Raw genomic sequence first — 24665 nt, 5'->3', positions numbered from 1 at the left:
TCATCCTGGGCTGCTGCACGAGGGGCCTCGGCATTACGGCTTTGCCGAGCAATTACTTGGTCGGGTTCAAACACCTTTGAGAAGTTTTACAAGTTTGATACCCTGGCTGTTGAGGACCTCTTGTTAGGTCAATCGGTGCTGCAGAGTCATCCACACTCTCCCGCCCGTTCTAGAGCTTTGGTATAAACCCCATGGTTCTTGACGCATCCCCAGCATCCTCTAGGACGTATGAGAAAATAGGATTTTAATACCTACCGGTAAATCCTTTTCTCTTAGTCCGTAGAGGATGCTGGGCGCCCGTCCCAGTGCGTTCTGTATCTGCAGTTATTGGGTATGTCTACACACATGGTGTGTTGCGTTTAAGTCAGCCTGTTGCTGACGGTATTCATGCCATGGCATGCGTTATGCTGTTATTGGTTGTGTTTACACACAGGTTGTGTTACGCTTTATGTCAGCGTATTGCTGCATATTCTTCATGCCATCGGCTGGTGTTCTATTGAATGCCACGTTCTGCGGCATACTGGAGGTGTGAGCTGGTAAGAGGCTCACCGTGGTTTATCAATAAATTCTTTCCTCGAAATGTCCGTCTCCTTGGGCACAGTTACTCTTAAACTGGAGTCTGGAGGAGGGGCATAGAGGGAGGAGCCAGTTCACACCCATTCAAAGTCTTAAAGTGCCCGTGTCTCCTGCGGATCCCGTCTATACCCCATGGTTCTTGAAGCATCCCCAGCATCCTCTACGGACTAAGAGAAAAGGATTACCGGTAGGTATTAAAATACTATTTATTTCTGCCTGGTTTCCTCATGGTTCTTATAACATATTTAAAAATTAAATCAAAGCAAGCACTTTCCTGTTATTAATGCTGGCAAATCAATATTAACCATATCTAACAGCAGAGAGTGCAGTCATCTTAACTCAAAAGTGCAATGCAGTAAACAGATGAGGTCTAGCCATTTGATACAAGGGGCGGAATTAATTATGCTCCCATTAGCAATGGGAGCCCGACAGAGCAATGCAATTGATCAGGAGCGAGGTCCGCGGGCGCTCACATTTCTGCTCGCAGCCTTCTGAGCTGGCAATGTGCTAAGAGTCCGCGGATTGGGCTCCCAAATGGCAATTTGGGAGCCCTAACCAGTACTTCATATGGGTTTTGCAGTTTTATGTTGCTGAACCCGTTGTGTTTGGACGCAACAAGCCCATAAATTAATGGGTTCCCCAAATCAATTAAATTGTTCCGTCAGTAGCCCATTAATTATCGCTGCCCAGTAAATAAGTAAATTGCCACCAATGTGTCTGGGGTAGCAACTTCAGCTAATTTACATTATACAGCACACTACTGATCCTGTGACTTTTTACAGGAAAGCTTGATCTTAAAATCCCGTGGAAGAATCTATATACCCAGCCAGTGGAAGCTGTTTTGGATGGAGTCTACCTACTTATAGTGCCTATAGCTAGTAAGTATGTTTTTTTTTTTTCATGGGGGGGGTGTGTGTGTGTGTGTGTGTGTGTGTGTGTGTATATGTATATGTATATATATATGACGGTATCCGGTCTTAGGCCGATCACACTTAGGTCGACATGTCATTAGGTTGACCACTATTGGTCGACATGGTCTATAGGTCGACATGGAGAAAGGTCAACATGAGTTTTCCACTTTTTTTTTACATTTATTTGAATTTTTTCATACTTTACGATCCACATGGACTACGATTGGGAATAGTAATCTGTGCCAAGCGCAGCGGTAGCAGAGCGAGGCACCTTGCCTGAAGCATGGCGAGCGAAGGGAGGGGACATGGTGCACTAATTGGGGTTCCCGGTCACTTACCGAAGAAAAGAAAACCCTTTTTAAAAAAAAACAGCTCATGTTAACCTTTTTTAATGTCGACATTTTTCAATGTTGACCTTGTTCATGTCGACCTAATGACCGCGTCGACCTATTTCAGGTGTCGACCTAGTCACTGTCGACCCTATGATCCACACCCATATATGACTGTGGGTCTAATTCAGACCTGATCACAGCAGCAAAATTGTTCTCTAATGGGCAAAACCATGTGCACTGCATGGAGGGCAGATATAACATGTGCAGAGAGAGTTAGATTTGGGTGCGGTGTGTTTAAACTGAAATCTAAATTGCAGTGTAAAAATAAAGCAACCAGTATTTACCCTGCACAGAGACAAAATAAACCACCCAAATCTAACTCTTTCTGCACATGTTATATCTGCCCCCCTGCAGTGCACATGGTTTTGCCCATTAGAGAACAATTTTGCTGCTGCAATTAGGTAATTAGGTCTCAATTAGGCCCTATGTGTGTATGTATATATATATATATATATATATGCGTGTGTGTGTATATATATATATATATATATATATATATATATATATATATATATATATATATATATATATATATATATATATATAGAGAGAGAGAGAGAGCTAGAGAGAGAGAAAGATATTTTATTATATCGCCATAGATGCATTGTACCTTAGTCTAATGGGCCCTACTCACTGGCCGATGCGCCGCCGAGGTGCCCGACGGCCGATACGGCCGACGAGCGACGCGGCGGGGGGGGGCAGTGACGGGGGGAGTGAAGTTTCTTCACTCCCCCCGTCACGCGGCTGCATTGAAGTGCAGGCAAATATGGACGAGATCGTCCATATTGGCCTGCATGCACAGCCGACGGGAGACCAGCGATGAACGAGCGCGGGGCCGCGCATCGTTCATCGCTTAAGTCTCCACACTGAAAGATATGAACGAGTTCTCGTTCATTTATGAACGAGATCGTTCATATCTTTCAAAATATCGGCCAGTGTGTAGGGCCTATAAGTAGTAGATGATTGCAGGTGATTACAGCTTGTTATTTACATTTATACTGTGTTACATATTAAGGCTTATTATGGTCTTGGAAGTTTACTTTGTATACGTGGCAATAGATGCCCTTTTGCAATAGTTTAAATTGCATTTTTCATTTACTTTTAACAACTGATAAAGCATACATGTAAAAGTGTATATTTATGTAAAAGTTGCTGTATACGTGTACCCTTTATTCTTCTATGACATTTTCCTTTTATGTCAACCAGGATTACATCTCATAAGGTTATGTGTATTTTGGCTCGGAATTTCATGACTTATGTTTTCCTTGTCTTCACATTCGTATTCTGATCTCAATTATAGTTTATTTTTTATTTTTTTTAAAGTTGTTTGATGCTAAAAGATGACTTAAAAGAATATTTTCATCTTTTAAACCTGAAATATACAACTATGGCTGCATCCTTTACTACTTCATAAAAACGTGCACTGTCTGATCTGTTATCATTTGTGCAAATTTCAGGTATAAAATATGATGCAGAAAAAGAGGAAAAGCAATTCTTGGAGGCCAGACAGCGGGAATTGCGGCGTATTGAAGACGCTAAACAGAAAGTGGCTGACCAGGGTAAGGAATAGACAATAAACACATTTAGTCTTGCAAGCCGGATAAAATGACGACTGCACATTGCAAACTGAACTATTATTGTTAAATTTTATTTATTTTTTTACAAATATTTTTATTAATTCTGCAGCATTAGTAACAGAGTATTTATTATTGGCAATGTACAAAAGAACCCACCAGTTTCTGATTGAAGAAAAAAACCCAATAATAATCTGTGAGTATTGGAAAAATAGGTCGGCAATTGAGTAAAAGAAAAGTCTTCAAAAATACCACTGTATTTTCCGGTTTACCTTTCCAGTCAAGCTAACATTCTGCACTAATAAATGTATTGGTGCACTTTAAGGAATACACGATCTAGCAATAACCACACAAATACAATACACTATACAGTAAGTAAGGAAGCAAGAGAGGAAAGAGAAATTGTAGATGGCTGGGCTACAGCTTTGGGAAAATGGACGGGTAGAAGAAGAGTCTCAACTTGTCCAGAACTAGAAATAGAGCCATGTATTAGCTGATGGCCATTCCCAGCCAGTTTAAACTTTAAAGGGCAATCCACTGACTTTGCAGCATTTAATGTTTGCATATGCTTCATGGGGCTAGCAGCAGAAGTGAAGCTGAGGACAAACATAAAACCTTGAGGACTGCATCCCCAAAAGGAAGTGTTACTCAACTAATTGAAAGTTATTTATTTATTTTTTTATTTATTTATTTATATGATACAATAATATATTTAGCAAAATATAAAAACAACCCTCAAAATCCTAATAAAAGACCAAGGGGAAAAGTGGAAAGGGTGAGGACTCGAGCACAGGTACAGGAACTATGTACACAGGAAGGTAGATCTGCTTGAGAATAATTAACTGTCCATTGGGACTTCAACAGTTACAGAAGCAAAGAATAAGAAAAGGTACGCTTTTTGTCGGGGTACTCACCTACTCTAAGTGAAATCAGAGAGCTGCATAAAACTTAAAGTTTATTAGTAAAAAATGTTATAAAATCCTGTGGTCCGCAGAGCATAACCAAGACTAACACAAACCAAAAATCAAAAGGGTTTAGAAACAGGTCTGTAGTTGTTCCGATTGTGAGATACAATAATAAACCCCTTATAGGGAATCACTAGTCGAGTGATTATTACACATAAAAACACGGGATGTAGTTATGTGACCGGTCACTATACCGACCCAGGATCCTGATCAATTAACATCACGATAGTCGGGATTCTAAATGTTGACAATCTAAATCTCGGGATCCCAGCATCGGTATGGTGACCGGCTGGAACCCGATCTCCTGTCACCCGAACCCGACTTGAAAACACGTATCCTTTTAGTGACAACAGTGAAAAGTCACAAATGATTGGCACCAATAATGTGTCTATGAAGACAAAGGGGTATATGCAATTCCGGGCGAATTGCGGCTTTTTTGCGCCCGTTTTTAAATTCGACACAATTCGACTGTTGAATTCCGGCCGGCGGGTGCCGGAATTCGACATATTTAATAAAAAACGGATTCGACAGTCCCGCTGTCGAAAAACGGACCAATTGACGGATAAGTGCGTCCTGGATTCGACTTTTCCGACGGCGCAAAAATGGTTAAAAAACACAGAAAAAAATTGCCTGGGGGCCCCCCTCCTAAGCATAACCAGCCTCGGGCTCTTTGAGCCGGTCCTGGTTGTAAAAATACGGGGGGGAAATGGACAGGGGATCCCCCGTATTTTTAGAACCAGCACCGGGCTCTGCGTCCGGTCCTGGTGCAAAAAATACGGGGGACAAAAAGCGTAGGGGTCCCCCGTCTTTTTTGAACCAGCACCGGGCTCCACTAGCTGGGGAGATAATGCCACAGCCGGGGGACACTTTTATACCGGTCCCTGCAGCCGTGGCATTAAATACCCAACTAGTAACCCCTGGCCGGGGTACCCTGGAGGAGTGGGGACCCCTTAAATCAAGGGGGGACCCCTTAAATCAAGGGGTCCCCCCCTCCAGCCACCCAAGGGCCAGGGGTGAAGCCGCGGGTAACCTCACCGCTGACCGCAAAGTTCCCACCGCTGACCGCAAATGGTGGGCATTGAATATAATGGAGGGGCTGTGCGATGCGCTGTCTGCCAGCTCAGATGCGCATAGGCAATCAGGAGTGTGCCACGACGTGATTGCCTGAAGGGAGCCTCTGTGACAGGAGTCACAGGGGGTCTCAGCATTCGGGGAAAGGGGTCCTATGTGTAAACATGGGACCCCTTTCAGTCCGTGTGGATCGGGTAAATGCAGGTGTTTTTTTTTGCCAAGTACGTGGATTACAAATAATAACAGGACACTGGATTTAGGTGAGTATAATTTTATTTTCAGGTACCCCGGATTCCGAGACGTCGACAGATGGAGACGTGGACACTGTCGGCGTGTGAACATAGGTAAGTATGTGTGTGTCGGCATGTATGTAATAAAGTTTTACTTTCAAGGTGTGCGTGTCCTGTTTTTATTTGGGTATTTTTTTTGCAGAAGAACTACAGGTACCAGCGGGCCCGTATCCCCCCGCATGCTGGTACTTGTGGTTCTCCAATTACCAGCCTGCGGGGGAGGCTTGCTGGTACTTGTAGTTCTGCTGCAAAAAAACAATATTCTTTCATTTTTACACATGGCTATCAGCCCCCCATCCGCAGCCCTTGGATGGGGGGGACAGTCTCGGGCTTCACCCCTTGCCCTTGGGTGGCTGGAGGGTGGGACCCCTTGATTTAAGGGGTCCCCACTCCTCCAGGGTACCCCGCCCAGGGGTGACTAGTTGGGTATTTAATGCCACGGCCGCAGGGACCGGTATAAAAGTGTCCCCCGGCTGTGGCATTATCTCCCCAGCTAGTGGAGCCCGGTGCTGGTTCAAAAAATACGGGGGACCCCTACGCTTTTTGTCCCCCGTATTTTTTGCACCAGGACCGGACGCAGAGCCCGGTGCTGGTTCTAAAAATAAGGGGGATCCCTTGTCCATTTCCCCCCCGTATTTTTACAACCAGGACCGGCTCAAAGAGCCCGAGGCTGGTTATGCTTAGAAGGGGGGGACCCCACGCATTTTTTTTAAAGAATTTTAACCCACTCCCACCCCTTCCCACTGAAATCCATGCTCTCTCAATTTTAGTCAGTTAGAAAAAATAATATTTAAAAAAATATATAAATAATTGTTGTAAATCCTAATAGACAAACCAAGTAATTAATCCCTTCTAATATAAATAGATATGCTATTAGCAATAAAAAAAACACAAAAAAAAAACATGTTTTAAATTTTTTTTATTAGATTCCGCCAGCAAAGTGAGGCGGAATGAAATGGACGAATTTACTGTCGAAAAGCACTGTTGTCGAATCGACATTTTTCAATTGAATATACTTTTGTCGAAAAGCCGCATTTTTACCATTGCAGACATGTCTTATTTGTGAACTGTCGAATTTGTGAACTGTCGAATCTGAAAAGTCAGTTTTTTTGTCGAAAAGTACTGTATCGCATTGTCGAATTTTTTTTTTCTCTAAAATGCCCCGTTTTTCGACATTTTCGGCAATTCGACCGCAATTGCATATACTTCAAAATCTCTTCGATCAATATAGGGTCTAGATAAACCCAGTACAATGCCAGTACAAGGAGATATGTTTTCCAAAGGGTGATAATATAATGAATGATGGGGACATTATGAGGTACAGGTTGAGTATCCCATGTCCAAATATTCCGAAATACGGAATATCCTGAAATAAGGAATTTTTTGAGTAAGACTGAGATAGTGAAACCTTTGTTTTTTGATGGCTCAATGTACACAAACTTTGTTTAATACACAAATTTATAAAAAATATTGTATTAAATAACCCTCAGGCTGTGTGTATAAGATGTATATGAAACATAAATGCATTCTGTGCTTAGACTTAGGTCCCATCACCATGATATTACATCATGGTATGCAATTATTCCAAAATCCGGAAAAATCCGGTGGTGAGAAGGGGACAGGATGGTGTTGCAATGAAATGCAGTGAGACGTGTGGGGAGAGAGGAAAGGAGACAAATGAATGGAGAGGGGAGAGAAGGGTGAATGGTGTGTCAGACGGGGTGCTGCTTCCTGCTGTGCACGTGAACAGTGCAGGGTAATACAGGGACGTGGTATGCCAATGCCTTAAAGGAAAATAACGGTACCTAGTGATGCTCCTGTGTAGCAATGAATACTGCCGTCTGCAGGGCACAGCCAGTGCACTGGGACCGTCCCTTCCACCACACCAAACGTACATTTCACCCAAGGGCTTTTTCAATACTAACCTGAAATGGCAACACACAGGTGCATTACCAGGTCCCCTTTATCTGCTACAGGGTACATTGTGTTCCACAGGGAAACATCGGGGTGTGGAGTAGATCTTGATCCAGAGGCACCAACAAACTTTAGGCTGTTAACAACAACAGTATGGAGAAAAAAAGAGACTCTTTTGTGGGCGCACTCTTTACTTTTAAATAATGTATGAAATATTAGAGATAAATATAAGTATAAAATATAACTTTTATTCGTATCATAGAGTAACAATCAGTCAGTGGTCAACAGAGTAACATACAGATAATATAACAAAGTAGCTAGCAAATACCATAAGAGTGCCCTAAGAATTAGATCGTTTAGAAGACAGATAAGCTGCCAATGTGTGTAGGCCCCGCAATAATTAGGACAGTTGAAGCATAGAAATGTTCTAGAGATTAAGGACTGTAGTGTTCATAGGATGAGTAAAAATTAAAAGTAAGATAGCAAGGTGAATCTGCTGTCAGTGTTAGACTCTGAGCAAAACGGACCAATGTGAGTTCTACTTGGTCCGTAGAACTCACATTGGTCCGTTTTGCTCAGAGTCTAACACTTAGGGCACTAATTCTTAGGGCACTCTTATTGTATTTTGGCAGCCGGAATTTATTATGCAAATATCAGCATTTAATTGTTATTAATTATTTAATTATTCAGTTTATTTCATTTTTTGCCTTATCAAATATCAGCATTTATTTGCTAGCTACTTTGTTATATTGGCCCTCATTCCGAGTTGTTCGCTCACAAGCTGCTTTTAGCAGCATTGCACACGCTAAGCCGCCGCCTACTGGGAGTGATTCTTAGCTTAGCAAAATTGCGAACGAAAGATTCACAATATTGCGAAAAGACTTCTCTGTGCAGTTTCTGAGTAGCTCGAGACTTACTCTTCCAGTGCGATCAGTTCAGTGCTTGTCGTTCCTGGTTTGACGTCACAAACACACCCAGCGTTCGCCCAGACACTCCTCCGTTTCTTCAGCCACTCCCGCGTTTTTCCCAGAAACGGTAGCGTTTTTTCACACACGCCCATAAAACGGCCAGTTTCCGCCCAGAAACACCCACTTCCTGTCAATCACATTACGATCACCAGAACGAAGAAAAAAACCTCGTAATGCCGTGAGTAAAATACCTAACTGCATAGCAAATTTACTTGGCGCAGTCGCACTGCGGACATTGCGCATGCGCAATTAGTGGAAAATCGCTGCGATGCTAAGAAAATTACAGAGCGAACAACTCGGAATGACCACCATTATCTGAATGTTACTCTGTTGACCACTGACTGATTGTTACTCTATGATACGAATAAAAGTTATATTTTATACTTCTATTTATCTCTAATATTTCATACATTATTTAAAAGTAAAGAGTGCGCCCACAAAAGAGTCTCTTTTTTTCTCCATACTGTTGTTGTTAGCAGTCCCATTGACTCAGTGTGCACCACCAAATTATGATTAGAAAACCACGTTTTCTTTGTACTCTTTATTTTGGTCAAATAAATTGATACTTTATATTTACTATACACCGGTGCGGTATCTCTCCAAATACAAAACTTTAGGCTGTCCCAGGATGCATTGGGGCCTCTTCTATAAACCCCACCTCCAGGCACTGGAGCTCAGTTTCGAGTTGGTGCCTGCAGCAGCAGGTCACTTAACAGGGGGGCTGCACTGGGCAGCCCTGAAAAGCTTTCTAAGAAGACTTCAAGGGCCGCAGCGCTATGTCAGTGTGACATTCCGTGCTGCGGCTACATCACCTCCCAAGCGGCGTTGCATACTCCCGTGGCCTGTTCCCAGGTACTTGCGGCGGAGACGCTCCGGCTTTAGGCACACCGTCGCAGACGCTCTCCTGGTTCGCGTGACTTCTATATGGTGGAGGTAGGAGGGTCCCCCAGGCGAGACCCGCCATTAAATCGCGTTCCTGTCACGGTCTAGAATGCCTTACACCCCCTATGGGGGACCACCTGTGCCACTACAGCTGCAAATTGTCTCTGTGGTTAATCCACCTTAAGTCAATCCTTGGTCAGACAAAAACCTACTCCAGGTCACTCCCGTGTCTGGGTTATCTAATGGGGCTGCTTCCTCCTCACAATGCACAAATCTCTCAGATGTTTCATCTGAAGAGGAGGGGGAGCAAACTGTCCTGTCAGACACTGAATATGGTGTTTCTGACGAGTATTCGCTATTGCAAAATTATGTCCCTGCCCTTGTGGTTGCTATTAAGCAAATCCTACTTATCACCGATAATGAGGATTCCACTACTGTGGCTAAGAACCTGATATGTTTAAACGTCAGAAGGTGGTTAAAAATCTTATACCTCATTCTGACCATTTGGTGGACATCGGGCAGGAAATCTGGTCTAATCCAGGGAAGAAATTCCGTCTGTATAAACAGGCCTTGGCTCGCTATCCTCTCCCTGCAGAGTTATGTAACAAGTTGGAAAATCCACAGCCGGTGGATTATCATGTCATCCGCCTAGTGGTGTTATCTACTCTGCCTGTCACCACTGTCACTTCACTGAAGGAACTGACAGATAAACGTGTGGAGGGATGCCTTAAATCTATTTACTCCCTTACAGGTGCTGTACATAGACCCACTATTCGGCTGCAAAAGGTATTGAAGCATGGGTTCAGGCATTAGAGGAAGAGCTGCTATATTATATATCTGACAATGCCAGACAATACCTGTCTCACATTACCACCGCCGCATATTACAGTCAGGAGGTGTCCTCTGAGGCAGGTGTGTTGGCAGCCAAGGCGTCGACTACGTCTGTCCTGGCTTTTCTGTGGTTGAGGTCATGGAAGGTGAAACTAGACTCCAAAAAGACCTTGGAGGTACTCCCCTTTAAGGGAGACATTTTGTTTGGGGAAGACCTTAATAAAATTGTGTCTAAGTTAGCAGCTGCTAAGACTGCTTTTCTCCCAAATACTAATCCTTCTGCACAGAAGGCAAAAGGTACCACTTTTCGTTCCTTTCGGCCTCAAGGGAAAGCAAAATGTCAGGCATACCCGAGACAGTCTTGTGCTCCCAAAGCCACAAAGCCCAAGGCAAAACAGTCCTGGATGGCCCGTCAGCCTGCTAAACAAGACAAGTCTGCCGCATGATGGGGTGGGCCTCCCCCTGGGGGACCCCAGAGTGTGAGGCCGACTTCTGCAATTCACCCAGGTCTGGTTATAGACCACTTCAGATGCATGGGTGCGGGAAGTTGTCTCTCAGGGGTACGCAGTCTCATTCAAGAGGCAACCTCCTCGCCAGTTTTGCACCACGGTTATCCCTTCAGATCCGTTAGAGGCGCAAGCTCTGCAAAATGTTGTGAGTTCTCTCCTGAAACCAGGAGTGGTAGTGCTGGTACCTCTGTCCCACAGAGGCAGAGGTTAGTACTCGACCCTGTTTCTAGTTCCGAAACCCAAAGGGTCTTTCCGGCATATACTCAAGTTCCGTATGGAAACATTTCGCTCAATTGTACTGGCTATGGAACCCGGAGACTATATATGGTATCCCTGGATATACTGGGTGCGTACCTGCATATACCTATTACCATGTCACATCAGCATTATCTGCGGTTTACTATTGACGACCTCCAATATCCGTTCCAGGCTCTGCCATTTGGACTAGCTACGGTTCCTCAGATCTTCACCAAGGTCATGGCCATAAAGACGACCCATCTCCGTCGCCAGGGAATCAGGAACCTGCTGTATCTGGACGACTTGCTGATTCTGGCAAATGCTCATGATGTCTTCCTCAGTCATCTTCAACTGACAGTAAGCTTCCTACAAGCCAACTGGTGGCTCATCAATTGGAAGAAATCCTCGCTGGTTCCAGCTCAGAGCATGAGGCACCTGGGGGCACTCCTGGACACGCACAGTCAACGACTGTTTCTGTCTCTAGAAAAAGTCCTGAAGCTTCAGGACATAAGATGCTTCCTATGTCGCCCCAGAGTGTCGAAACAATCGGCGATGCAAGTACTTGGCCTGATGGTGTAGGCATTTGACATGGTAGAATATGCTTAATTTCTCTGACGTCCTAGTGGATGCTGGGAACTCCGTAAGGACCATGGGGAATAGCGGCTCCGCAGGAGTCTGGGCACAAAAGTAAAGCTTTAGGACTACCTGGTGTGCACTGGCTCCTCCCCCTATGACCCTCCTCCAAGCCTCAGTTAGATTTTTGTGCCCGACCGAGCAGGGTGCAATCTAGGGGGCTCTCCTGAGCTTCTTAGAAAAAGTTTAGTTTTAGGTTTCTTATTTTCAGTGAGACCTGCTGGCAACAGGCTCACTGCATCGAGGGACTAAGGGGAGAAGAAGCGAACCTGCCTGCTTGCAGCCAGCTTGGGCTTCTTAGGCTACTGGACACCATTAGCTCCAGATGGACCGAACAGGCCCAGCCTCGGAGTCCGGTCCCAGAGCCGCGCCGCCGGCCCCCTTACAGAGCCAGAAGCAAGAAGAGGTCCGGAAAATCGGCGGCAGAAGACATCAGTCTTCAACAAGGTAGCGCACAGCACTGCAGCTGTGCGCCATTGCTCCTCAGGCACACTTCACACTCCGGTCACTGAGGGTGCAGGGCGCTAGGGGTGGGGCGCCCTGAGCAGCAATAAAAACATCTTGGCTGGCGAAAATACACCACATATAACCCCCAGGGCTATATGGATGTATTTTAACCCCTGCCAGAATACAGCAAAACGCGGGAGAAAAGTCCGCCGAGAAGGGGGCGGAGCCTATCTCCTCAGCACACGGGCGCCATTTTCCCTCACAGCTCCGCTGGAAGGACGTCTCCCTGACTCTCCCCTGCAGTTCTGCACTACAGAAAAGGGTAAAACAACAGGGGGGGGGCACTAATTTGGCGCAGTAATCATAAAAACAGCAGCTATAAGGGAAAAACATTCTTTATAGGGTTATCCCAGTATATATATAGCGCTCTGGTGTGTGCTGGCATACTCTCCCTCTGTCTCCCCAAAGGGCTTTGTGGGGTCCTGTCCTCTATCAGAGCATTCCCTGTGTGTGTGCAGTGTGTCGGTACGATTGTGTCGACATGTATGAGGAGGAAAATGATGTGGAGGCGGAGCAATTGCCTGTAATAGAGATGTCACCCCCTAGGGAGTCGACACCTGAGTGGATGGGCTTATGGAAGGAATTACGTGATAGTGTCAGCTCTTTACAAAAGACGGTTGATGACATGAGACAGCCAGCTACTCAGCTTGTGCCTGTCGGGACGTCTCAAAGGCCATCAGGGGCTCTAAAACGCCCGTTACCTCAGATGGCAGATACAGACGCCGACACGGATACTGACTTCAGTGTCGACGATGAAGAGACAAATGTGACTTCCAGTAGGGCCACACGTTACATGATTGAGGCAATGAAAAATGTTTTACACATTTCTGATAGTACAAGTACCACTAAAAAGGGTATTATGTTTGGTGAGAAAAAACTACCCGTAGTTTTTCCTGCATCTGAGGAATTAAATGAAGTGTGTGATGAAGCGTGGGTTTCCCCCGATAAAAAACTGATAATTCCTAAAAGGTTATTGGCATCATACCCTTTCCCGCCAGAGGATAGGGCACGTTGGGAAACACCCCCTAGGGAGGATAAAGCGCTCACACGCTTGTCAAAACAGGTGGCACTACCGTCTCCTGATACGGCCGCCCTTAAGGAACCTGCTGACAGAAAGCAGGAGAATATCCTAAAATGTATATACACTCACACGGGGGTTATACTGCGACCACCAATCGCCTCAGCCTGGATGTGCAGTGCTGGGGTAGCTTGGTCGGATTCCCTGACTGAAAATATTAATACCCTGGATAGGGACAGTATATTACTGACTATAGAGCATTTAAAAGATGCATTTTTATATATGCGTGATGCACAGAGGGATATTTGCCGACTGGCATCAAGAGTAAGTGCCCTGTCCATTTCTGCCAGAAGAGGGTTATGGACGCGGCAGTGGTCAGGTGATGCGGATTCCAAAAGGCATATGGAAGTATTGCCTTATAAAGGGGAGGAGTTATTTGGGGTAGGTCTATCAGACCTGGTGGCCACTGCAACTGCTGGGAAATCCACACTTTTACCCCAGGTAGCCTCTCAACATAAGAAGACGCCATATTATCAGGCGCAGTCCTTTCGGCCCCATAAGGGCAAGCGGGCAAAAGGCTCCTCATTTCTACCCCGTGGCAGAGGAAGAGGAAAAATGCTGCAGCAGACAGCCAGTTCCCAGGAACAGAAGCCCTCTCCCGCTTCTGCCAAATCCTCAGCATGACGCTGCGGCTTTACAAGCGGACTCAGGCACGGTGGGGGCCCGTCTCAAGAATTTCAGCGCGCAGTGGGCTCACTCACAAGTGGACCCCTGGATCCTTCAGGTGGTATCTCAGGGGTACAAATTGGAATTCGAGACGTCTCCCCCTCGCCGCTTCCTAAAGTCTGCTTTACCGACGTCTCCCTCCGACAGGGAGGCGGTATTGGAAGCCATTCACAAGCTGTATTCTCAGCAGGTGATAATCAAGGTACCCCTCCTGCAACAGGGAAAGGGGTATTATTCCACGCTGTTTGTGGTACCGAAGCCGGACGGCTAGGTGAGACCTATTTTAAATCTAAAATCTTTGAACACTTACATACAGAGGTTCAAATTCAAGATGGAGTCACTCAGAGCAGTGATCGCGAACCCGGAAGAAGAGGATTATATGGTGTCTCTGGACATCAAGGATGCTTACCTCCATGTCCCGATTTACCCTTCTCATCAAGGGTACCTCAGGTTTGTGGTACAGAACTGCCACTATCAGTTTCAGACGCTGCCGTTTGGATTGTCCACGGCACCCCGGGTCTTTACCAAAGTAATGGCCAAAATGATAATACTCCTCCGAAGGAAAGGAGTTTTAATTATCCCTTACTTGGACGATCTCCTGATAAGGGCGAGATCCAGGGAACAGTTGGTAGTCGGGTTAGCACTATCGCAAGTAGTGCTGCGGCAGCACGGTTGGATTCTCAATATCCCAAAATCGCAGCTGATCCCGACAATACGTCTTCTATTCCTAGGGATGATCCTGGACACAGTCCAGAAAAAGGTGTTTCTCCCGGAGGAGAAAGCCGGGGAGTTATCCGAGCTAGTCAGAAACCTCCTAAAACCAGGCCAAGTCTCAGTGCATCAATGCACAAGGGTCCTGGGAAAAATGGTGGCTTCCTACGAAGCAATCCCATTTGGCAGATTCCACGCAAGAACATTCCAGTGGGACCTGCTGGACAAATGGTCCGGATCGCATCTTCAGATGCATCAGCGGATAACCCTGTCCCCAAGGACAAGGGTGTCTCTCCTGTGGTGGTTGCAGAGTGCTCATCTTCTAGAGGGCCGCAGATTCGGCATTCAGGACTGGGTCCTGGTGACCACAGATGCCAGCCTGCGAGGCTGGGGAGCAGTCACACAGGGAAGAAATTTCCAGGGCTTGTGGTCAAGCCTGGAGACATCACTTCACATAAATATTCTGGAGTTAAGGGCCATTTACAATGCTCTAAGCCAAGCAAGACCTCTGCTTCAAGGTCAGCCGGTGCTGATCCAGTCGGACAACATTACGGCAGTCGCCCACGTAAACAGACAGGGCGGCACAAGAAGCAGGAGGGCAATGGCAGAAGCTGCAAGGATTCTTCGCTGGGCGGAAAATCATGTGATAGCACTGTCAGCAGTGTTCATTCCGGGAGTGGACAACTGGGAAGCAGACTTCCTCAGCAGACACGACCTCCACCCGGGAGAGTGGGGACTTCACCCAGAAGTCTTCCACATGATTGTAAACCGTTGGGAAAAACCAAAGGTGGACATGATGGCGTCCCGCCTCAACAAAAAACTGGACAGGTATTGCGCCAGGTCAAGGGACCCTCAGGCAATAGCTGTGGACGCTCTGGTAACACCGTGGGTGTACCAGTCAGTGTATGTGTTCCCTCCTCTGCCTCTCATACCCAAGGTACTGAGAATTATAAGACGGAGAGGAGTAAGAACTATACTGGTGGCTCCGGATTGGCCAAGAAGGACTTGGTACCCGGAACTTCAAGAGATACTCACAGAGGACCCATGGCCTCTACCTCTAAGAAGGGACCTGCTCCAGCAAGGATCCTGTCTGTTCCAAGACTTACCGCGGCTGCGTTTGACGGCATGGCGGTTGAACGCCGGATCCTGAAGGAAAAAGGCATTCCGGAGGAAGTCATCCCTACCCTGATCAAAGCCAGGAAGGATGTAACCGCAAAGCATTATCACCGCATTTGGCGGAAATATGTTGCGTGGTGCGAGGCCAGGAAGGCCCCAACGGAGGAATTTCAACTGGGTCGATTCCTACATTTCCTGCAAACAGGAGTGTCTATGGGCCTCAAATTGGGATCCATTAAGGTTCAGATTTCGGCCCTGTCGATTTTCTTCCAGAAAGAACTGGCTTCAGTTCCTGAAGTTCAGACGTTTGTCAAGGGGGTGCTGCATATACAGCCTCCTTTTGTGCCTCCAGTGGCACCTTGGGATCTCAATGTAGTTTTGGGGTTCCTAAAATCACATTGGTTTGAACCGCTTAAATCTGTGGATTTAAAATATCTCACGTGGAAAGTGGTCATGCTGCTGGCCTTGGCTTCGGCCAGGCGCGTGTCAGAATTGGCGGCTTTATCCCGTAAAAGCCCTTATCTGATTTTCCATTCGGACAGGGCGGAATTGAGGACTCGTTCTCAGTTTCTCCCTAAGGTGGTGTCAGCGTTTCACCTGAACCAGCCTATTGTGGTGCCTGCGGCTACTAGGGACTTGGAGGACTCCAAGTTGCTAGACGTTGTCAGGGCCCTGAAAATATATGTTTCCAGGACAGCTGGAGTCAGGAAAACTTTGCCGAGCTGCTACTTGGTCAGGGTCAAATACCTTTGTAAAATTTTACAAATTTGACACTCTGGCTGAGGAGGACCTTGAGTTCTCTCATTCGGTGCTGCAGAGTCATCCGCACTCTCCCGCCCGTTTGGGAGCTTTGGTATAATCCCCATGGTCCTTACGGAGTTCCCAGCATCCACTAGGACGTCAGAGAAAATAAGAATTTACTTACCGATAATTCTATTTCTCGTAGTCCGTAGTGGATGCTGGGCGCCCATCCCAAGTGCGGATTATCTGCAATACTTGTACATAGTTATTGTTAGCAATTCGGGTTATTGTTGTTGTGAGCCATCTATCCAGAGGCTCCTCTGTTATCATGCTGTTAACTGGGTTCATATCACAAGTTGTACGGTGTGATTGGTGTGGCTGGTATGAGTCTTACCCGGGATTCAGAATCCTTCCTTATTGTGTACGCTCGTCCGGGCACAGTATCCTAACTGAGGCTTGGAGGAGGGTCATAGGGGGAGGAGCCAGTGCACACCAGGTAGTCCTAAAGCTTTACTTTTGTGCCCAGACTCCTGCGGAGCCGCTATTCCCCATGGTCCTTACGGAGTTCCCAGCATCCACTACGGACTACGAGAAATAGAATTATCGGTAAGTAAATTCTTATTTTCATTCCCACCCTCTGCAGAGGTTAATTCTTTTCAAGTGGGATGGCCTACCTCATCAGATCAGATCTCACATGATCACTTTGACTCCGGAGGTTCGTCTGTCGCTGACCTGGTGGCTCCAGGACCAGCAATTGAGCAGGGGCTGTCCCTTCTGGATCCCAGACCGGGTCCTGCTGACAACGGACGCCAGTCTGAGGGGATGCGGTGTGGTGTTGGAGCAACACTCTTTTCAGGGTCGATGGACCAAGGAGGAATCACTCCTCCCAATAAACATTGTGGAATTGCAGGCACTGTTCAATGCATTGATTCTTGCCCTGCCTCTGGTACAGATCAGTCCGGTTCAAGTACGGTCAGGCAATGCCACCACGGTGGCATACAAAAACCATCAAGGTGGCACTCGAAGCCGCATAGCTATGATGGAAGTGTCAAAAATACTTTGTTGGGCTGAAAGCTATCTGCCAGCAATATCGGCAGTGTTCATTCCGGGCGTCCTAAACTGGGAAGCTGAGTTCCTCAGTCGCGAGGACGTGCACGCCGGAGAGTGGAGTCTTCATCCAGAAGTCTTTCAACTCCTAGTGGACAAGTGTGGCCTATCAGATATAGACCTGATGGCGTTTCAACACTATCACAAGGTTCCCGTCTTCGGATCAAGGACCAGGGATACTCGAGCAGCGTTCGTGGATGCACTAGCAGTTCCACGGAACTTTTGGCTGCCCTACATGTTCCCTCTAGTGTCACTCCTGCACTGGGTCCTGCGGAAGTTCAAACAAGAAGGAGGAATACTACTTCTAGTCACTCCAGCGTGGCCCAGACGGCATTGGTTCTCAGACCTGCAGGGTCTATCGACAGAGCATCCCCTTCTACTTCCTCAGCGCCCAGACCTCCTCGTACAGGGCCCTTGTCTTTATCCGGACCTGGCCAGACTGGCTTTGACGGCGTGGCTCTTGAAGCATCACTCCTGAGGGCCAAAGGATTCTCTGAGGCGGTTATTCAAACTATGTTGGAAGCTGGCAAACTGCCATCTGCCCGGATTTATTACAGGGTCTGGAATTCTTATTTCATCTGGTATGCTGATAAGAATTATGATGCATACAGATTCAGAACTTCCAGAATTCTGGCTTTTCTGCAACGTGGCCTGGATTTAGGCCTTCATCTGGCCTCCCTCAAGGTTCATGTATCTGCCTTTTCGGTTTGGTTTCAGAGGAAAACTGCGTCTATACCTGACATTCACTCAGGGTGTCTTACGTGTACAGCCTCTGTATGTCCCTCCTGTGGCTCCATGGGATTTGTCTGTTGTCCTGAATGCCCTGCAAGAGTCTCTATTTGAACCTCTTGAGATGGTGGACCTTAATTGGCTCACGGCCATGGTCTTGTTTTTACTGGTTATTGCCTCTGCAAGAAGGGTATCGGACTTAGGCGCATTGTCCTGTTGTCCACCCTTTCTAATATTTCATCGGGACCGGGCAGTTCTTAGAACTCTATATGAAAAGAGAATTTTTTTACCCAGAATATTGGTTCAGGACATGTATCATAAAGCTCTGTAGGATCCGTTCCAAATATTGCCCTGGAATGCTAAAAAGTCCAGTTATATTCCACTGTGGAGAGTCCCTTTTATATGGTATTTAGAGAGTCCTTTACAAGTTCCATATGCCGCTAGAGGATTGAAGATGGAATACAGTGTCCCATGTGCAGTGGGTACCTCATGCAGTGCGGTAATTGGATGGTGCCTCTCTGGGACTCCTCTGGAAAGCTGGAAGGATTGGTAAGGGCTGGTCCGGATCTAATTGTGAAGAAGTCCTGCTCCAATGGGTAAAAACCTGACGCGTTTCGCTGCGTATGCCTTGCAGCTTTTTCAAAGGTATACCCATTGGAGCAGGACTTCTTCACAATTAGATCCGGACCAGCCCTTACCAATCCTTCCAGCTTTCCAGAGGAGTCCCAGAGAGGCACCATCCAATTACCGCACTGCATGAGGTACCCACTGCACATGGGACACTGTATTCCATCTTCAATCCTCTAGCGGCATATGGAACTTGTAAAGGACTCTCTAAATACCATATAAAAGGGACTCTCCACAGTGGAATATAACTGGACTTTTTAGCATTCCAGGGCAATATTTGGAACGGATCCTACAGAGCTTTATGATACATGTCCTGAACCAATATTCTGGGTAAAAAAATTCTCTTTTCATATATATTTTTTGTATGCACATGGCACATTTAAATGTACAGAATATTGCTGTTTTTTAATTAGTTAGCGCTTTTATTAAATTTGTTTTTAATAAATTTATCAAATTGTACACATTTAGTGGATCATTGCTCTTTCCCCCTTGCAGCGCAGCCATCTTTTTTCCTTTTTTTTGTGATTATATTGGGAGTGACTTCCCTCTCAAACTAGGCTGCCGCTTAGCCGAGCATCTCGTCTCACAGCGCCCGAATACCCTTGGGTATACATTATCCTTCTCGCAGTTCTTAGAACTCGCCCAGGTTATTTACCTAATGTGGTGTCATCTTTTCAACTTAACCAAGAGATTGTGGTTCCGGCCTCTATCTCTTCTGAGAGTGGTCTTTGGATGTGGTACGGGCTCTCCGTATATATGTGGAGAGGACTGCCTCTATCGGTCAGATTCCGTTTTTGTTTTGTTTGGCTTTCACAAACGTGGCTGGCTTGCGAATAAGCAAACCTTGAACAGATGGATTAAAATGGTGATTGCACAAGCTTATGCGCAGGCTGGTTTCCCAGCTCCTGCTGCTATTAAAGCCCATTCTGCTCGGTCTATTGGACCTTCGTGGGCGGTTCGCCATGGCGCGTCTGCAGAGCAATTGTGCAAGGCGGCTACGTGGTTCTCTGTGAACACGTTTATTAGGTTCTATGCCTTTGATACTTCCGCCTCCCAGGATACTTCGTTTGGACGCCGGGTTCTCATACCCGCTAAGGCGCGTCCCCTCCCTTGAGGAACTGCTTTAGGACATCCCTGATGTTTCCCTGTGGAAACCAATGTAACCTGCTGCAGAAAAGGAGAGTTATGGAAGACTTATCATTGTTAACTGTCTTTCTACGAGGTACAGTTGCTTCCACAGGGCGCCCACCCTGACGCACCTTGCTTCTATGGGTTTTTTATGGCATTAGCCACTGGTCCCTTCTCCTGTCGTGAGAATGTGTTTCTATGTGACTAACATCTGCCTTCTCTCTTACCTGCTCCTGCATTGGACTGGTTAAGGAAACTGATCTCATAGTGCCTAGAGGCAGGGTTATAGAGGAGGCCCCAATGCAACTTGGGATAGCCTAAAGCTTTACCTGTTCGTGCCTCTGGATCAAGATACACTTTACACCCCGATGTTTCCCTGTGGAACCCAATGTACCTCGCAGAAAGAGAGTTAAAAATGGTAAGTCTACCACAACTCTCCTTTTTTATGGGTATGCAGATCCTCCTTATCTCTAGCTGCTGTCTCCTATGTCCAAGGTTGTAGCTTACTGAAGGAAAATCCCAAATGAGTTGCTGTTTATCTCCTATACTGAAGATGCTTGTCAGCAATTGCACAGCATTCAGAATGCAGCTTACTAGAGGAATATCCCAAAAGAGTTGCTATTTACCTCCCAGGCTGAAGATGATTGTCAGCAATTGCACAGCATACAGTAGCAGAGCCTTTCCAGAGTAATCAGGGGTATTCTAATGCGTTTCTTTACATCTTAAGTGCGCAAGTTCCTCATTCTGATAAAGATCAGTCACAGGATCAACAGGACAGCCAAAAAGTAAAAGCTCCCAATTCAAGTCCAAACAGGCCTCTCTGTTTGGGCCAGACTGTGGCAGAATGTACGTAGTGCTCTTGTACAAATTCTCAGTCCATGCCTAGAGAACATTACAAGGACCCTTAGTATGTATCCAATAATTCTGGATATGTGTTGAGCACAATAATCCTGCTGTCAGCATTCCGATGGTCACAATACCAGCAGGGGAATTGCGATAGTCAAAATCCTGACACCCCCTCCCATAGCCTATCCCTAACAGTCCCCTACGGAAGCCTAACCCTAACCCTCCCCTCCCACAGCCTAGCCCTAATCTTCCCCTAGTGTCTAACACTTACCTTAACTCTAACCCTAACCCTGATACTCACTGTCGATTATTCCTGAGTTGAGGGAGCACCGATCTGGTCAGAGTCAAAAAGGGGGAAACCCATGATGAGTCATAAGCATGCTGTTGTTGGGGTAGGCTTGTGACCGGGCTCCATGCCTGCCCCGCTGGACTAAGGGCGCAGGCATAGAGGGACCGGAATCACCCAGCACATTAAGGGTTTTCCCCCCTATCTGCGCTGTATTTGTGACGTCACACACGCTGAAGAAAAGTGCATGAGGAGCCTGCCGTCACCTCTCCCTTGAGGAGCAAACACAGGTTTCTGTTGCAGAGATGTAAGAGGGGGAGACATGGGGGTTATTCAGACCCGATCGCACGCTAGCTTTTTTTTGCAGCGGTTCGATCGGGTCTGAACTGTGCATGCGTATGCTCCGAAATGCGCAGCCGCGTTAGCCGCCGGCGACGGGGATCGCCGGACAGCGACGGATTTAAAGAAGAAAGCGATCACACCGGCGATCGCAAGAAATTGACAGGAAGAGGCTGTTTGTGGGTGTCAACTGACTGTTTCTCGGGAGTGTCCGGAAAAACGCAGGCGTTCCCAGCCGTTTGGAGGGAGGTGTGCAGAGACTGCACAAACTGTTGTTTGTGCAGCTCTCTGCACAAGCGATCGCACCCCTGCACATTAACTACCCCCTCCCCCTGTAGGCGGCAACTACCTGATCGCAGCACTGCAAAACACTGCAGGTCTGAATCACCCCCTAAGGCTGCTTAAGTGATTTGGGAAGAGGAGGCACAGTGTTGCAAAACATGCCTGGGTCCCCTGTCACAGAGTCACTTCTCTGCTGTACGCTCTAATCCTCAGCCTATCAGGAAATGATTCCCACTGTCCCGCTACTCCATCATGGCTGCAACTCTGCTCCCTTTCCCTACAGCGTCTCACGTGTCTCTGGCTTCTCCAACCGGCCCCAGCTACTGGGCAATGCCATGACAGTCTGTATCAGGTGACCTCTGCACCACCAATGGAAGTATTCTACCACGGGATGCCTTTTGTCAAATCCCCAGTGAGCAAGGGGTATAAAAGGACTTCCTATGCTGTCAGCCAGTGCCAGTGCAATGTCATATACAGCCCTAGCTGTATCCTGATTGCTGTGCTCCTCACCGCTATACTTTGTTTCTGAACATTGTGCTACCAGTGCAGTTATCTCCAAACTGTACTGCTGGTCCTGATCCAGTCCAGTGTATTCCTCCCGTCCCAGTCTGGTTCAGTGTATTCCCCTTGTTCCAGCCTGGGGGGGGGTTACAAAACTCCTAGTTTTGGCCCTGCATGTATCAAAATATTAGTATGTTTGGATCTGCTCATCTGTTGATATTGCACTGTAGGGATTACCAGTTTGATATGCGTGAAATTTTAGGAGGACCTGTGCTATTTAGTGTCACCTTTACTTATACCATATCTATAGAGTGGGCTCTCTTTAAATAGCGTTTTTTTGTTTTTGTTTTTTTTAAAGGCACTTATCTATTTATACTACTGTATATATCAGACATTGGCCGGGATTCAATTACCCGCAGTAAATAACCATAGGTGAAAAACGGAGATGGCCGCAGGTGAAAAATATCCCAGATAACTCCTGGTTTTGTGACTAATTGGATAGGCCAGAGGGATCAATTAGCCGTGATTATTTACCGCGGCTAATTGAATACAGGTCACTGTTGTATTTAGCATTATTTTTTTCTTTACACAGAAAAGCCAAAAGAAGAAAAGCAGGATACTTTTGTAGAGAAACTAGTAACTCAGGTTATCAAGAATCTTCAAGTGAAGATCTCAAACATTCATATCAGATACGAAGATGATGTGAGTATGACAAACCTGTACTTCTTAATCTGTAGGTGATTATTTTCATGAGAGCAGAAGAGTTAATTTCTTTGGAATCTATTCAATATTTAGTCAGGTTCAATGTCGGTTCCATTGTCTGCGTGTGATATTTAAGATAAACAATGCTTGATAAGTACGTTCTGTCCACACAGCTGTGTCATTGTTTGTCACTTAGGGGTCTATTCACGAAGCAGAGAAAAGCCCTGTTTTGCGGTAAACAGGGCTTTTCTCTGCTTACCGCAATTCACAGAGCTGGTTACCGTGGAGAAGTCTCTGACTTCTCCAGCGGTACCCCTGCTCTGTGCCTGAATCGCATCACCATACCTTTGTATGGTGAGTGCGATTCATGAAGGTGCGGAAAGCTCTGCTTTCCGCTTCTCCATGGAGTTCAGGTTCGCCATCTGAGGACGGCGTAACCTGAACTGCGGTGCGGAGACGTCAGGGAAGCTCAATGCTTCCCTGATCGCTGCTCGGCACCTCGTGCTGGCTCCGCCCCCGACCTCCCAGCAACCACTGCGGCCTGCCGGGAGGTCATACAGCTGCGCATGCGCAAAGGGACCGTCGCTGGACTCCGCGCATCGCAGGGAGGGACCGCCGGAGAAGACCTCACCGCAGGAGCCCCAGACACCGCAGCGCATCGTCGGAAGGGTAAGTATACATGAATTGCTACTTATCACGGCTATACATCGCATCGATGCGATGTATAGTGATAAGTAGTAATTCTGATTTCGTTTTCTACATGAATAGACCCCTAAATATATAATTTCCACCTATCTCAGTTCAGGCGGTATTACTGACATACAGATTAGTGATATTGTAATATTCTCCTAAAGTAAAGCATAGTTCTAGGTATTTAGCTATGAAACAACACACAATATAGTTTAGCTTTTAGGAGTCTCCCTTCATTTAAGTGGAGGAACACAGTTACGAGTTAGGTAGACCTAAAGTTTTCCTAGATCTTTATTTTGCTAGGATGGAGTGTATGCAGCACCTGATTTGATGGCTGCAATCCCAGCTCAGTCAGAATACACTGCATACACTTCCTTATTCTCATCTTGGCATATTTGAAATGCACAGTGCTGGCAGCTACCCCGTTTTGCCATCTGTTGTGCGGAAAGTGTTTACCCACATTATTTTTTCACCCGCAGAAGTGCTGTATTACTTTATAAGGTGTTACCCCAAACTGTACAGACCTTGTGAGAAATAATTTATTGTATGTTAAAACAGAACAAGCAAGGTCAAAAATAGTAATACACATATGCATGTGTTAATAATTGTATTCTATATATCTCCTCTTCTCAAGATCACAAATCCTGAGTGCCCCCTTTCGTTTGGAGTCTCGCTTCAAAACCTCAGCTTGCAGGTATGTAAAGTAACACTGAAAATGTACATTGGAACATAGACTTTTTTTTTGTGATGCAGCTGTCTGTATTGCTGTTTAAACATTTGCTAAGATAAGGTAGTTTTAATCCATCACTTCCATTGTTCACCGTTTGTCCACTCCTTCTGTTTGTCAGACAGCATT

General features: G+C 46.3%; 1 protein-coding gene across 1 annotated transcript in view; it reads left to right on the top strand.

Moving 5' to 3' along the window:
• VPS13A (vacuolar protein sorting 13 homolog A) overlaps positions 1-24665 on the top strand; it is a 747194-nt gene that overhangs the window by 141876 nt on the left and 580653 nt on the right. The window contains exons 4-7 of the mRNA XM_063913834.1: positions 1359-1454; positions 3337-3438; positions 23010-23119; positions 24444-24503. Coding sequence (XP_063769904.1) covers positions 1359-1454; positions 3337-3438; positions 23010-23119; positions 24444-24503 — 368 coding nt within the window. The remainder of the gene's footprint in view (positions 1-1358; positions 1455-3336; positions 3439-23009; positions 23120-24443; positions 24504-24665) is intronic.

The sequence above is a fragment of the Pseudophryne corroboree genome, chromosome 1 (assembly GCF_028390025.1).
Source record: "Pseudophryne corroboree isolate aPseCor3 chromosome 1, aPseCor3.hap2, whole genome shotgun sequence".
Lineage (NCBI taxonomy): Eukaryota > Metazoa > Chordata > Amphibia > Anura > Myobatrachidae > Pseudophryne > Pseudophryne corroboree.
This window is presented reverse-complemented; position numbering and strand designations above follow the sequence as displayed.